At 19.9% G+C, this 13,039-nt stretch overlaps 5 protein-coding genes across 5 annotated transcripts; 2 read left to right on the forward strand and 3 right to left on the reverse strand. All coding sequences in view use genetic code 6, as the record gives it.

Moving 5' to 3' along the window:
* Window positions 1–67: 67 nt before the first annotated feature.
* On the forward strand, window positions 68–3,389 carry TTHERM_01034450 (cyclic nucleotide-binding domain protein; the record flags this gene model as incomplete). Its single annotated transcript, XM_001012462.3, has 14 exons — window positions 68–106; window positions 164–219; window positions 401–490; window positions 694–783; window positions 1,121–1,210; window positions 1,361–1,450; window positions 1,674–1,763; window positions 1,857–1,946; window positions 2,031–2,120; window positions 2,312–2,401; window positions 2,577–2,666; window positions 2,829–2,918; window positions 3,050–3,139; window positions 3,299–3,389. The coding sequence occupies 14 exons, from the start codon at window positions 68–70 to the stop codon at window positions 3,387–3,389; spliced, it is 1,176 nt and encodes a 391-aa protein (XP_001012462.3).
* A 944-nt stretch (window positions 3,390–4,333) lies between these two features.
* TTHERM_01034460 (50S ribosomal protein L20) lies at window positions 4,334–4,846 on the reverse strand (the record flags this gene model as incomplete). Its single annotated transcript, XM_001012463.3, has 1 exon — window positions 4,334–4,846. The coding sequence occupies one exon, from the start codon at window positions 4,844–4,846 to the stop codon at window positions 4,334–4,336; it is 513 nt and encodes a 170-aa protein (XP_001012463.1).
* Window positions 4,847–5,519: 673 nt separating this feature from the next.
* On the reverse strand, window positions 5,520–6,635 carry TTHERM_01034470 (phospholipid methyltransferase; the record flags this gene model as incomplete). Its single annotated transcript, XM_001012464.3, has 2 exons — window positions 5,520–5,540; window positions 5,721–6,635. The coding sequence occupies 2 exons, from the start codon at window positions 6,633–6,635 to the stop codon at window positions 5,520–5,522; spliced, it is 936 nt and encodes a 311-aa protein (XP_001012464.2).
* Window positions 6,636–7,892: 1,257 nt separating this feature from the next.
* On the reverse strand, window positions 7,893–8,111 carry TTHERM_01034480 (hypothetical protein; the record flags this gene model as incomplete). The annotated part of the gene is made up of 1 exon (XM_001012465.2): window positions 7,893–8,111. One exon carries the CDS (start codon window positions 8,109–8,111, stop codon window positions 7,893–7,895), a length of 219 nt encoding a protein of 72 aa, XP_001012465.2.
* Window positions 8,112–10,691: 2,580 nt separating this feature from the next.
* Window positions 10,692–11,033, forward strand: TTHERM_001034480 (hypothetical protein; the record flags this gene model as incomplete). Its single annotated transcript, XM_012796680.1, has 1 exon — window positions 10,692–11,033. The coding sequence occupies one exon, from the start codon at window positions 10,692–10,694 to the stop codon at window positions 11,031–11,033; it is 342 nt and encodes a 113-aa protein (XP_012652134.1).
* Between the last annotated feature and the right edge of the window lie 2,006 nt (window positions 11,034–13,039).

The following is a 13,039-nucleotide window of genomic DNA, read 5'->3' on the forward strand; positions in this document are numbered from 1 at the left end:
AAAATAATCTGAAAAGAATTATCAATTAAACAAAAAATTTTAAGAAATTATAAAAAACTTAAAAATAATGATACAGTAGAAATATTAAATTGAAAATCTAGAAGATGTAATTAATTATTTAATCTTACCTATAACTTAAATTTATTTTTTAATATAAAAAAAGTTTTTAAATACTGAACTAGAATATAACACTTTTGAAGATATTAATATAATATTTCAGTAAAAAAATAAAAAATGCAAATCTTTTTTTCAACAAATAATTTTCAAATTATTTGAAATTGAAAATGATTTTGAATCATCATCTTCGTTTTCTTTTTCATAATTTTTCAATTTACTTTTCAATATAAAATTTATTTCCAGTTTTAAGTAAAACCAACAAATTCTTAAAAAATACTAAAAGCTCAAAATAATTAGATGAAAAGGATTTATCAGATTTATTTTCTGCTCTGTCAAAGTGTTCTAATCTCTAAAATTTGAATCTCAACCTTGCGTAATAAATATTTTTTTACTTTATTTGAGAGACTCATTTATTAAAAACTATTTATTAACAAACTTACTTACTTACTTTCTTTTTTAACTTTTTACTTTTTCTTAATTTTGAAAAATTTAATTTACACTTTTTAAGCATAAATTTTCATTTTAAATCAATCATATCTAATAAAAATTCACAACTTAACTTTCATTCATTAAAAGGTACAATCGAATAGGTTCTAAAGGTATATCATAATTAGGCTCTGCTTTGATAAACTGCAAAAATCTCTAAATTTTAAACCTTGACCTATTGTAACGCTTTTATTATTGTTTTTAATTAGAAAAAACCTACTCACTTATTTTAATAAAAATATATCATAATAAATAACAACATATTTTAATTTAGTAATAAATTTTCTGATTATATATTTTTTTTTTTACTTATTTTTAATATATATTTATACTATTCATGACTTATCATATATTAATTAGTTAATTAACTCACTGAATAATAAATTTTCTCAAAATATTTTGAGTGATTAGTTTTTAACTTTTAAAAAATGAATGAAAATTAAATTGAGTTTTAATATATAAGAATCTAAAGTATATTTCATACAAATTATTGAGTTTTTTTAACATTAAATATTAGTGAAAATTAATTGGTTGACGATGATGTCTAAGGGATATGCTTTGCTTTGGCAAATTGCACAAAAATATCAAATTTGATACTAGGGCTTGTGTAAAAATAACTATTTTCTTATTAAAAAAGAAATGGAAAAAATAAACTAAAAATATAACTTTATGAGTTAGTTTTTTTCTCAGTCAAAATATTTATAAATTTTTTGATATTTCAAAACAAGAGTTTATTAAATTAACTAAAAAATAAAAGAAATAATAAAATTGGTCCATAAGGAGTATTTAACTTAGTTTCTCCTCTTACAGATTGCTCTAATCTCTTAGATTTACAACTTGATCTTGGGTATAAATTTATTTATTTTTTTATTGAGCTAAAATTGAAATTTATAACAAAAATTTAAGTTTTTTTATTAAATCTTTACTTAATTTGATTATTGTTATTTTATTAACTTATTTTGAATTTTCTTTTTTATTTTAGATTTTTAGCAAAAAATTACTTTGTATTATTTTTTTCTTATTTTTTATTTATTTCGTTAAATAAAAATTAATTTAATATAAATTTAAAGTCATAATGGTCTTGGTGCATAGGGTGCAGCAGTTATAGGTTTAGAATTATCAAAGTTCATAAATATCCAAAATTTAACTGTTTTACTCTAGTAAAAATGATTCTTTAATTTTTCTTTTATAAATAAAAATATTTTTTTGGGTGTTTTTTATGAAGAAAAATAAATTTAATAAATAACAAAAAGTCAAAATTAAATTGGTTCACAGGGTTTAATTGACTTATGTTCACCTTTAGTAAACTGTATTAGCCTTAAAAAATTGGTTCTAGGAGTTGAGTAAAATAATAATTTATTCATTTATATCTACTTTAAAAGTTTTATCATTTTTTAACTCAAATGCTAATATGATATAAATTAAAGAATGAATGAAATTGATCATTATGGAGCATCGAAGATAGGCTAAACTCTATCAAAATTAATTAATCTTTCAAATTTAACACTTTGTTTAGGGTAAAAAGTTATTTATAAATTCTTATTCTTTCTATGAGAGATTAATTGAATACAAGCATTCAATTAATTTACTATTTTATATTTACTTTGTTTTTTATTTTGAATTTGTTTATTTTAAGTTTATTAATTTCAATTCTTTTATTCTATTCTTCAATATCAAAAAATAAGTAAAAAAATATTTTTTTGAATAGTTAAAATTAAATTGGAGATGAAGGTATATCAGGCTTAGGTTGTGGATTTGTTAGCAGTAGTTTACTCTCTACTTTAGTATTAAATTTAGAGTAAGAAATTATTGCTTTTTTAACTATTTCTTAAATTATAAAATGATTATGGAAAACTTTTTTTAAACTTTTTTAATAAAATTTAATTTATAATTTAGATAAAACTTTTTATTTAAATATTTAATTTTTAATTTTAAATTTACTCATGTAAAATAAATATACTTTTTCAAAATAGTGATAACTAGATAGGACCATTGGGTGTTATATGTTTAGCATAATCTTTGTCAAGTTGTACTAATCTTGAAAAATTGATACTTAGTTTCAGGTAATATATTTTTAGACATACTTTATCTTATTCATTGTTATATGATAAATTAACTAGGTTATTTTTTCTTGAATTTTTTAGTTTTAAAACATAATAAATTTTCTTTTGCAGATAATAACTTTTCAATATTATTTAAAATACTGATGTAAATTATATTGTAAGGAAAAGTTTATTGAGCTCATAGAGTGTACAAGAATTATGCTCAGCATTGATAAAATGCAATAATCTCTTTAGTTTGACACTTTCTTTAATGTAAAAAAGTTAGTTTACTTTTTTTCTGAAATTTATGTATTAAATATTATAAAAAGACAAATTGTTTTTGCTCAATTTTTAATTTTTAAATTTATTTTTTTATAATTTAAAATTCAATTTAAATTTTATAGCTGCACAAATATTGATGAAGAGATTTTATTTAATTTAATTACTATTTTGGGAAACTATAATAACCTCTTATACTTTAGGATAGTAGCTTGGTAAAAATATCTAATTTATTTTTATTTAAATTAATTCAAATATGCAATAAATAATATATCAAACTAATTTACTCACTTTATTTTATGCTATTTTAATTTACATTTTTTATTTTCTAAATTCTTTTAAGAAGATTAAAAATAAATTAAATATTTAAATAGTGATAACTAAATTAGTGAAGAATCAAAATCAACATTAAAAAGTAAATTTCTTAAGCTCAAGAAATTAGTTTTCCAGAGTGTATAATTATGATCAGAATTTCTAATAATATTATTATGATAGTATTTAGAAATATTAAGTTTATTTTTTTAAAATAAACAATTTTATGTTTAAAGGGATAATAATTAAATCTTTATTATAAAATTAAAAATTAATTATTTTTTATTGCTACTATAAAATTATTTAAAAAGAATATTTTTTATTTAAAAACCTAGCCTAAAAATATCTAGCTAGAGGTTGGTTGCCATACCACTAGATTTTAATTAGGTTTTTAGCTATATTTAAAAATATTATAAGATATTTTGAAAAAATATTTTTAAATGGCATGTTAAATTAATAATTAAAAAAAAATAGAATTATTGCTAAAATTGAATAGATTAAAAAAAATCTTTTTGATAGATAGATAGATGCATTAAAATAAAACAGGAACTAGTTTGTATAAAGGAAATTAATAATATAAATTTAAATAGTAATTTGATAATAAATATAGAATTTAAATTAGCATTTAACATCTAATAATTTTAAATATAGTTGAGTGAATAGAATTTATAAATATTTTAATATATTTCTTGAATTCATTTCATTAAATAGCCTGGAATTACTTCTGTTCCTACTTGCATATCTGCTTAATAGATTGATATGCAAATAAATGATATAAATGTTAAATTTTTGATGCTGGCAACTGTATTAAATCTATATATTTCTTTGGCTTTCATTTAAAATGTACTGAAATTATTTCATATATTAATTATTTCCCTTATATTTAGCTCATGTTTTTTGCATTTAATTTAAAAAAGAAGTCTCTGCATAAGAATTGTAATTTATTTATTTGTTTGTTTGTATGTATGTATGTTTGTTTATTTGAGATTGTTAATCTGTCTGTTTTAATTGAATGAAAAGCTCTTACTACAAAGAAATAAGTAGACCGACCAATATTAATAATAATAATTATGAATGATATTTAAGAGTTTTCAGTTTCAATTGTGTACTTGAGCTTAATATTTTTTCTTAATTTCTTCGACATTTTATCTCTTTCCGAATAAATAGGGCAAAGGTTCTTCAACTTGAGTTTGGACTGGCTTGAGAGCTCCATCAATAATCAATTTTTTGGCATAAGCTTCAATAGGATTAATAATACGGGGATGAGGCTTGGATTATAATTAAGCTTGAATTCTGACTTCATCCAAAACAGCCTTGAAGGAGAATGGTTCATTAATTGCAAGATTAGAAAGTATCTTTCTATCAAGGATAATATTGGATTAATTTAAAGCCCAAATAAATCTATTGTAAGGAGTATTGTGTTCTCTTACGGCTGCATTAATAGTTTGAATCCATTCTTTACGATAGATTCTTCTTCTAGCTCTTCTATCTCTGAATGAATATCTCAAAGCCTTATCAACACGAGGGGCCATAGTACGCAAACAATTCTTATTACGACCAAAGAATCCCCTTGCTAACTTTCTATACTTTTCTCTTGAAAATCCTGTCATTCCTTTCCTAATTTATTTTATTTATTTATCTAAATCCCTTTTTCTTCTTTTCTTTCTTCCCTTTAAAAAGTTTCTTTCTGAATCTTTCTTTTGATTTAATTTTTTACAAACTGCTTGATAATTAATAATCAAAGTAGATTCTTCCAATACTAAATTATCATTTAATTCATATAATAATTCATTTCCTCTATGAAAATTCAATCAATTTGTTTGTTTGCTTGCTTGCTTGTATGCAAAACCATTTTTATTCCTTATCCATACATACATAACTTTGCTTTTAGATAAATCATGATTTTTGTCCATTTTGTTTTGAATGATATCTTTTTATTCATTTCTTATTTTATTAATAAGCATTGAATATTTCATGTATAAATAGCAAGTAATTTGGCATTAAATTCTACTAAGTTTAAATTCATTTTGCTCATTTAATTTCTTTTCATTGTAAAATAAATAAAAAAACATTTCAAACAATATTTTTAATAAGATTTAAACAATATAATTTATATACTAAAACAATAAAAATCTTTTTAAAATAAGCATAAATTATATTATAAAAATAAGCGATTCCTCTATTAATTATTAAATTAAAGATGATTTTATACACTTTTGATGAAAATGATGCATGTTTTTAAATCAATTAATTAATAAAGTATTTATATATTCAAGTTATATATCAACTATTTTGTATTTAATGCTATTATTTTTATAAATTTAATTGTTTACAAAATATTATAAATTGTATAAAATAAATTCTTTTTATTATATTTTAAAAAATAATTATTTAAAAACTATTAAATGCCAGTTTAGCAATCTAAACTATTTAGTTTAAATTGATTTATTTTAGTGATCAGGGCAACCTAAAGAATGGAATTACATTGGATATAACTTTTTATTTATATTTTAAGAAGTTTTCTCCTTTTAACTTAGATTAAGACATGTGATCGTCCATCAGTTTTGCACTTCCAAAGGTGAACATTAAAGTTATGAGGATGGCTCCGATTGGGTAATAAGGTATTAAAAGTTTGGCTTAATGTTTTAAGATATACTCATAACCAATTAAATAAATGCCCCACCAAAAAGATATTTCTCCAAAGTAGTTTGGGTGTCTTGAATATCTCCAAAGACCTTCGTCGATTACAGCTGTAGAATTTTTGGGTTATCTTTTCAAGAAACAATGCAATTACCAATCACTTAAGTATTCTATAAAAATAGCTAAAAAAATCACTAAAAGACCAAGCAATTAAATGAGACTAGGTTCGGTTCTAATAATAGTTTTATCATCAAACATGTACAACAATGGAATCATTCCTAAAAAACAGAAAATAGCTGGAATTCCAAAAAACACTATTAAAGCTACTGGCCACCAAATTATTTTCTTCTTTACTTGGTTCTCAAAATCTTTATATCTAAAATCGATGTGTGGAAATCCTTTGAACTAAGTTGACCATAAAGAAGCCAATCTAACAGCCCAAATGTTAACCAAAACAACAACTAACATGCCAAATACATACTTAGTTTTAAATACATAAAAAGCAACTCTATTAAATCTCCATAGCACAAATAGAGTCCAATAAATATCAATAAAACTGATATTGTTCATGAGTATCGAAGAAATATAAATGAATGCATTTACGCAAGCTATGTCAATAATCCAAACGTATTCCTTAGACAAATTCTAAAAGAGAGGATATTAAGGTAAAATATCTGTTTAAACATACTTGCTGAACTCATCCGCTATGATATAGGCACTTACAATCAAGGCTATTGAAATTATTTTTCTAAACACCATATTTATTTATATATTCTTTTGAGTTAGTATCTAATTTATATGCAAAATATCTATAAAATTTTCTTTATTACAATATTAAATTCAAAATAAATAATTAAATGCTTTGTATTGGATTAATAAATATTATTTCGAGTCAACAAGTGAGTGAAATGCCTTATAATATTATTTAAGTAAATTAGATATTTTCAAATACTTTTTCACTCTCTAATTAACTAGCTAATTATTAACACATAATTATAAAAGTAATAAAGAAATTAAAAGAAAGAATCAAAATAAATACAGTTTTTATATTATTCACATAAAATTAAATCTTTAGTCTTTGTAATTAAACCTAACAAAAACAAAGTAAACACATATTTAATTGAGGATGATATCTTTACCAATATATTTTGTTTATGCTTTTAAAACATTCATATATAACATTAATAATAGTAAAGTAGAAATTATATCAATATAAATTAATGCTCTTAACTATGTGTAATTGATAGTTCCATTAAGTTAAGTACAAAAAAATTTCGCTTAAATGCAAATATTTTAAAGAGTTTTTACAAATAAATAATAATAGCTTCTATATAATTCAATTAAAATATCCATAGCGCAGCGCTTCACTCTACAAAGATTTAGATAATGGATAAAAATTTAGCTAAAATATAAAGATTAGATATAAAAATAAACTATTTTTTATCTAAAATAAATATAAATGGATAGAAAATCATTTTTAACAAAGATCTAAATAGTTCTCTTTAGCAAAATTGAATAATCTAATGCATAAATCTGATGTTTTTATTTAACTCCATTTTTACTTTTATAGAAAATAAGCTGTGATAAAACTAAAAAATAACATTTAATATTCTTTTTAAAATAAACAGTTTTTAAAGTGCAATTATTGAGTTTCATAATATTAAGTATTATTTTGTTAATTTTTAAAGGTTTGTATAAAATTATTATTCATTTATTTCTTTGTAGTCCAAAAAAAAATTTTATCTATTTAAAATATTTAAAAAAATATATTTTATTTGAAAAAAGACTAGGTTAAAAAAGACTTATGATTAAGATAAAAATTCAATGATTTTAACTAAAATATATATCCTACTTTGAGTAATACATCAATGAATCTTATCTCAAAAAATAATTTTCTTAGAAACTCTCAAATTTAACTCAAATATCAAATAAATTAACACAGAAATTCAAACAAAGATTTGTTATTTTGATTACAAACACACAATGTTTTTATAAATTAATAAATGTATAAAATTCTCAAGCACAGTAAGGTTCTCCTAAATGATGCTAAGGAATAATACATTCAGCTGAGCAGCAATATTTACAATCGTGTACCTCGATACGTGTTTAAGAAGCGATACAATCTTTTTTACGATCCTATTTATCTTATTCAGATCTAAAATTTTCAGCTTAAGCATAAGGCAAAGCTATTAAAGCTAATACAGCAATAATGCAAATAATCTTAAAAAATCTCATCACTTTTAAATTGTTTATGGTTTTTTATATTTTTTGATTTAAAATTTTTCTAATTTATTTTATGATTAAGTAGACCTATTTTTAAAATATAAACTGCATTGAACAAAAATTTAAGCTGGTTCACTATCCTATTGATTTTTTAGCCTGTAATTTAATTATTCCATTATCTTGTCTAGAAAATTAGAAAACATAAAAAAATTTTCAATTCATGCTTATTAAAGGATTTTAATCTTATCTCCTTTAAATGAAAAATAAATATTAAAAATATATTTTATCTGATTTAAATCTAAAAAGATACCTTTAAATGATTATTTTATAAAATAATTTTCAATTTCTTTATTTGTTTAAGATGTATTTTTGATTTATGAATTATTAACTAAATAAATAATAATCAAACAAATTTACATTAAAAGATAAGATTTATTTTTTTGTTTTGAGATTCAATAAGTAGAAATAGAACTACTTAAGAATTTATAATACAAAACTAAAAATATATTTTAAAATGTGTTTATTTTTTATCTTAAATCATTTTCAATAAAAATTTTTAATTTTTTAGGCAAGTTCTAGATAAAATTTAGTGCTATCTTTAGGAATATTTAAAAACTCTTTTTTTAGTCTTAATTCGATTTACGTTTTAGATTTATTAAGATATCTAAAGTAGTCCTTGTTAATTATTTCATGAGTAACTTTGTTTTACTTTGGTTCATTCATTCTGAAAAATTATAAATATCACTTTATTAATTATATTCATTATTTAACACAAATTCTTAAAGCTTTCTAAAAGTAATATTAGCCTTCATTTCATTAATCTTCATTTTAATTATTCAAACAAACATACTTTGATTTATCTTCCTATTTCTAACTATGATAGTAAATTTGATGATATCTAAGATTAAATAATTGAGTACATGTGAAAATTATTTTCATTTAATTAACCCTCTAAGTATTTTAATTCTTCAAAAGAAAATATTTTCTATAGCTCAATTAGATAATAAAAATACTCTAATTTTTAAATTTAATCTTTTCACTTTTTATACATACTTTTCAATATGTTTAGATCCTTCTGATTTTTTTGAATTGAGACATTTTGCGATTCTAGCTAATGAAATGAAACATTTAATTGTAAGAATAGCTTATTATTCAACTTCCTTCATATCAATTTGAGAATTACCATGCTATGATTTATATTAATAATCCTTTTTCTTAAATTTAACAAAAAAAATACTAATTCTGCAATATTGAAATTAAATAAAAATATATTAAAAAGCTGAGTGCAATAATCAAGCAATCATAAACAATCAAAAGAAAATAATATAATAAAAATTAGGGCTTCAATAATTAATTGGTTTCTTTGGTTAAATTATATAAATGGAATAACTTTATTTCAACCCTAAGCTCTCTATTATTTAAATCATTCAATGAAAAGTAAGTTTTAATTTTTTTACTAAAATAATTAATCATTTTTAGATTTTATTTTGACTAAAATATTCTATTATAAGATTTTTAAGCTTTCCTTATTAAAAATTTATTAAGTAGTTATATAATTTAAAATCAGATTTGTTGTATGGTATTTCTATCAAAAATCTGATTAATCTGCATAATTAATAAATTAAAATAGACTAAAATAAAAAAGGTTTTTTAGAAAGATCTGTCTTTATTAAAATAGAAAAATAAATAAAAGAGTTTTCTAGAAAGCTCTATCTTTCGTAATTAAAAACACTCCATCTTTTCTATATTTTTTAGCTATTTTGTATTCATCAAGTATGAAATATATATAATGCGGTCAAAAAAGAAAGTTGGACCTGTCTGCTTTGATATTTAAAAAATAATGCTATTTATTTATTAATCATTCTGTGTTTATATTAGATTTCCCCCCTGTTCTTGATTTCAAATCAATATTGTAAAACTTATTAAATGATAAAAATAAGGTCAGTCACACACATCACTTGTAAAAGCGAAGGTATTTTATTTAATAATTATTCAAATGTATATACAAAAAATCCACAACATACATTGTATTTTTATAGGATTTTACTCCTTTATCTCTATTTGCTGCTACAGAGAAATATTACTTAAAGATTATCTATTACATTAAATTTTTCTATTTTATTTTATAAAAATTGAAATACTAAAATTATCTAATAAAAGAATAAAGAAAAGATTAAATATTTTGAATTTTAAAAGACAAGTGTTTCTCGAAACCTATTTCTATTTTTCTATATTAATTTTACATTTAATTAAGTAGATGAAAGTTTTTGATAGAAATACCAGACGACTGGCAGATATGAGATATGTATGAAATTAAATTATTTATATTAAAATTTTATAAATAGTAAAATTAAATATTTTAAGCAAAATCAAATACAAATATGATCAAACTGCTACACTCTAGTAAGAATAAGTTAAATTTTGCCTTTTATTATGTTAAGAAATAGCAAGGCTAGGGGTTAAAAGTTATTTAATTAAATTAAACCTAAGATTATGCATCGTATTTGAGACCCTAATTTATATTTAAGAATTAGTATTATTTTTCTTAAAGTTAAAAAAATTAATAAGAATAAGATAGATCATACCAAGAATATGGGAGAATTTATTGTGAGGATGAAGCAGAATATACTATTTTTATTTCTGCAACCATTATAATTTTATCACTGTTTGGTGTTTATTAATATATCTAAAATAAAAAACCATTAGGAATTAAGCAAATTGAAAAGTACAAAAAGGAAAAAAATTTAATTTAAAAATTAGAGTATGCGTATGATCTAATTGAGTTATAAAGAGATTTTTCTTTAGAAGAATTAAAGTAGTTAGAAGATGAGTTAAATGAAAACGATTTTCTTTTGCTCTCAATTATTCAATCTTAGATAGCAGCAACATTATTATCATAGCCAGAAACAGGAAGATAAATCAAAGAAAGGTTGAATGATAAAGATAAAAATAATTAATTAAAGGAAGGTTAAGATTACATTTAGAAAAGCTTTAAGAATTTGTGTTAAGTAATAAATAATAATAAATAAAATGATATTAAAAATTTTCAGAATTTATCAAAGTAGAACAAAGTTATTCATGAAAGATTAACAAGAATTGTTTTTGATGTCATACTCAATCTAAAATTTACATAAAATAAAGATTAAAAAAAATAGTTCTTAAATATTCTTAAAGCTAACGCTAAATTCTATCCATAATTAGCCTACAAAATTTCAAAGTTTTATTGAAAATCATTAAAGATAAAAAACTAATAATTATATGAAAGTAGTTATTTGCTTCTCTCATGTATAACAAACAATGTATTTTTAGCTAGCTTTGTATAATAACTTTTAAATTTCTCTATCTCTACTTTTTGAATCTCAAAATAAAAAAATCAATCTTACCTTTTTTTATTAAATTGTATTAATATTCGTTTCGTTAATAATTAATAGAATTATAACACTTAAAAATAAATACATCTTAACCATATTAATAAATTCTACATTATATTAATCTGTAAAATTAATTAAAAATTTATTTATAATATGAAATAATAAGAAAATAAAAAACGAGTTAAATTAGCAAACAAAAAAATAAAGTATATAAAAAACTAAACAAAATAAATCCAATTAATTTTTCAACTATAAATATAGACGAAAAAATATAGAACTAATTAATTAGCTAGTTAGAAAGAAAAAATAAAGACAAAAAATAAAAAAATAAATGATAATCAAAATAAAATTTGAGTGAAAATTAAGTAAAAATCATTAAAAAATATTTGCAAAAATAAAAATTGAATATTGTTGATTGATGATAATTTCTACTATAAAAATAATTGTAAATAAATTGAAAATCAAAATTAAAAAACAATAATAAAATTAATAAATTAGATTAAATATACTTCAGAGCAACATGGAGAATCTAATGAGATTAAAGTGAAGAGTTTAAAAACTTTTTTTATTAATAAAAATAAATTTAAACAATATTAATAAGAAAATAAATATTTACTTCTACTAAATTGTTATAATAATTTTTCTATTATATCATATATTTTTTTTTTCAAAAATATTCAAAAGCAATTTATGGTAATTTAATTAATTAATAAGAAGTAAGTAAGTAAGTATATCAATAAATTAAATAACTTTTATTTTAAATTAATTTCGATAAAAAGAACAAATAAAATTATAATAACTACTAAATATAAATTTATTTGCTTATAGGAGGAAAATAGCAAAAAGGTTTGTGTAAAATTTATTATCAATTTTTAATATTTCTATTTTAATCATATATTTAATAATATAGTAAGAGTTGGAGATGGAATAAAATGACTTTGAGAACATAAACTAAGTAAACTTTTTTTTACATTTTAACCTAATTTTGCATGAAAATATGTTAATATTTATTAATTTTATTATTTAAAAAAATAAATTTCTTAAGTAAATTAATCTAAAATAATAATCGTTTTATTGTATGTAACTCATTACTTTATTTTTTTAAAAAAGAAAATTTAAAAAATATAATTAGATAAAAGTCTTAAAATTTATTTAAAAAACACAAATTAAAAAAAATATAATTATTTAAAATAATCTTCCATTTTTTAATAAAGTAATTTTCAAAATAAATTTGATAATTATATCAATAATCTTATAAATAAATTAAAAAATATTTTTATTTAATTCAAAAAAATAAAAATTCAAAAATCTGATATAATATAGAATCTTTATATTGATTAATTTTGAAATTAGTCATTTTAGGGTTACAAATTCTAAAAATTAAAAATACTATCATTTTTAATGTTTAAAAAAAAAATATTTAAAATTTAAACAACTACGATATATAAAACATAAAAATTTTTATATCATTAAAATAATATTACATTTAATATTACAGTATAATTCAGGTTATTAATATATTTTGATAACAAACAAAATATAAATAGGAAATAAAAAAGAGCATCACTG

This window comes from Tetrahymena thermophila, assembly GCF_000189635.1.
Source record: "Tetrahymena thermophila SB210 genomic scaffold scf_8254711, whole genome shotgun sequence".
Lineage (NCBI taxonomy): Eukaryota > Ciliophora > Oligohymenophorea > Hymenostomatida > Tetrahymenidae > Tetrahymena > Tetrahymena thermophila.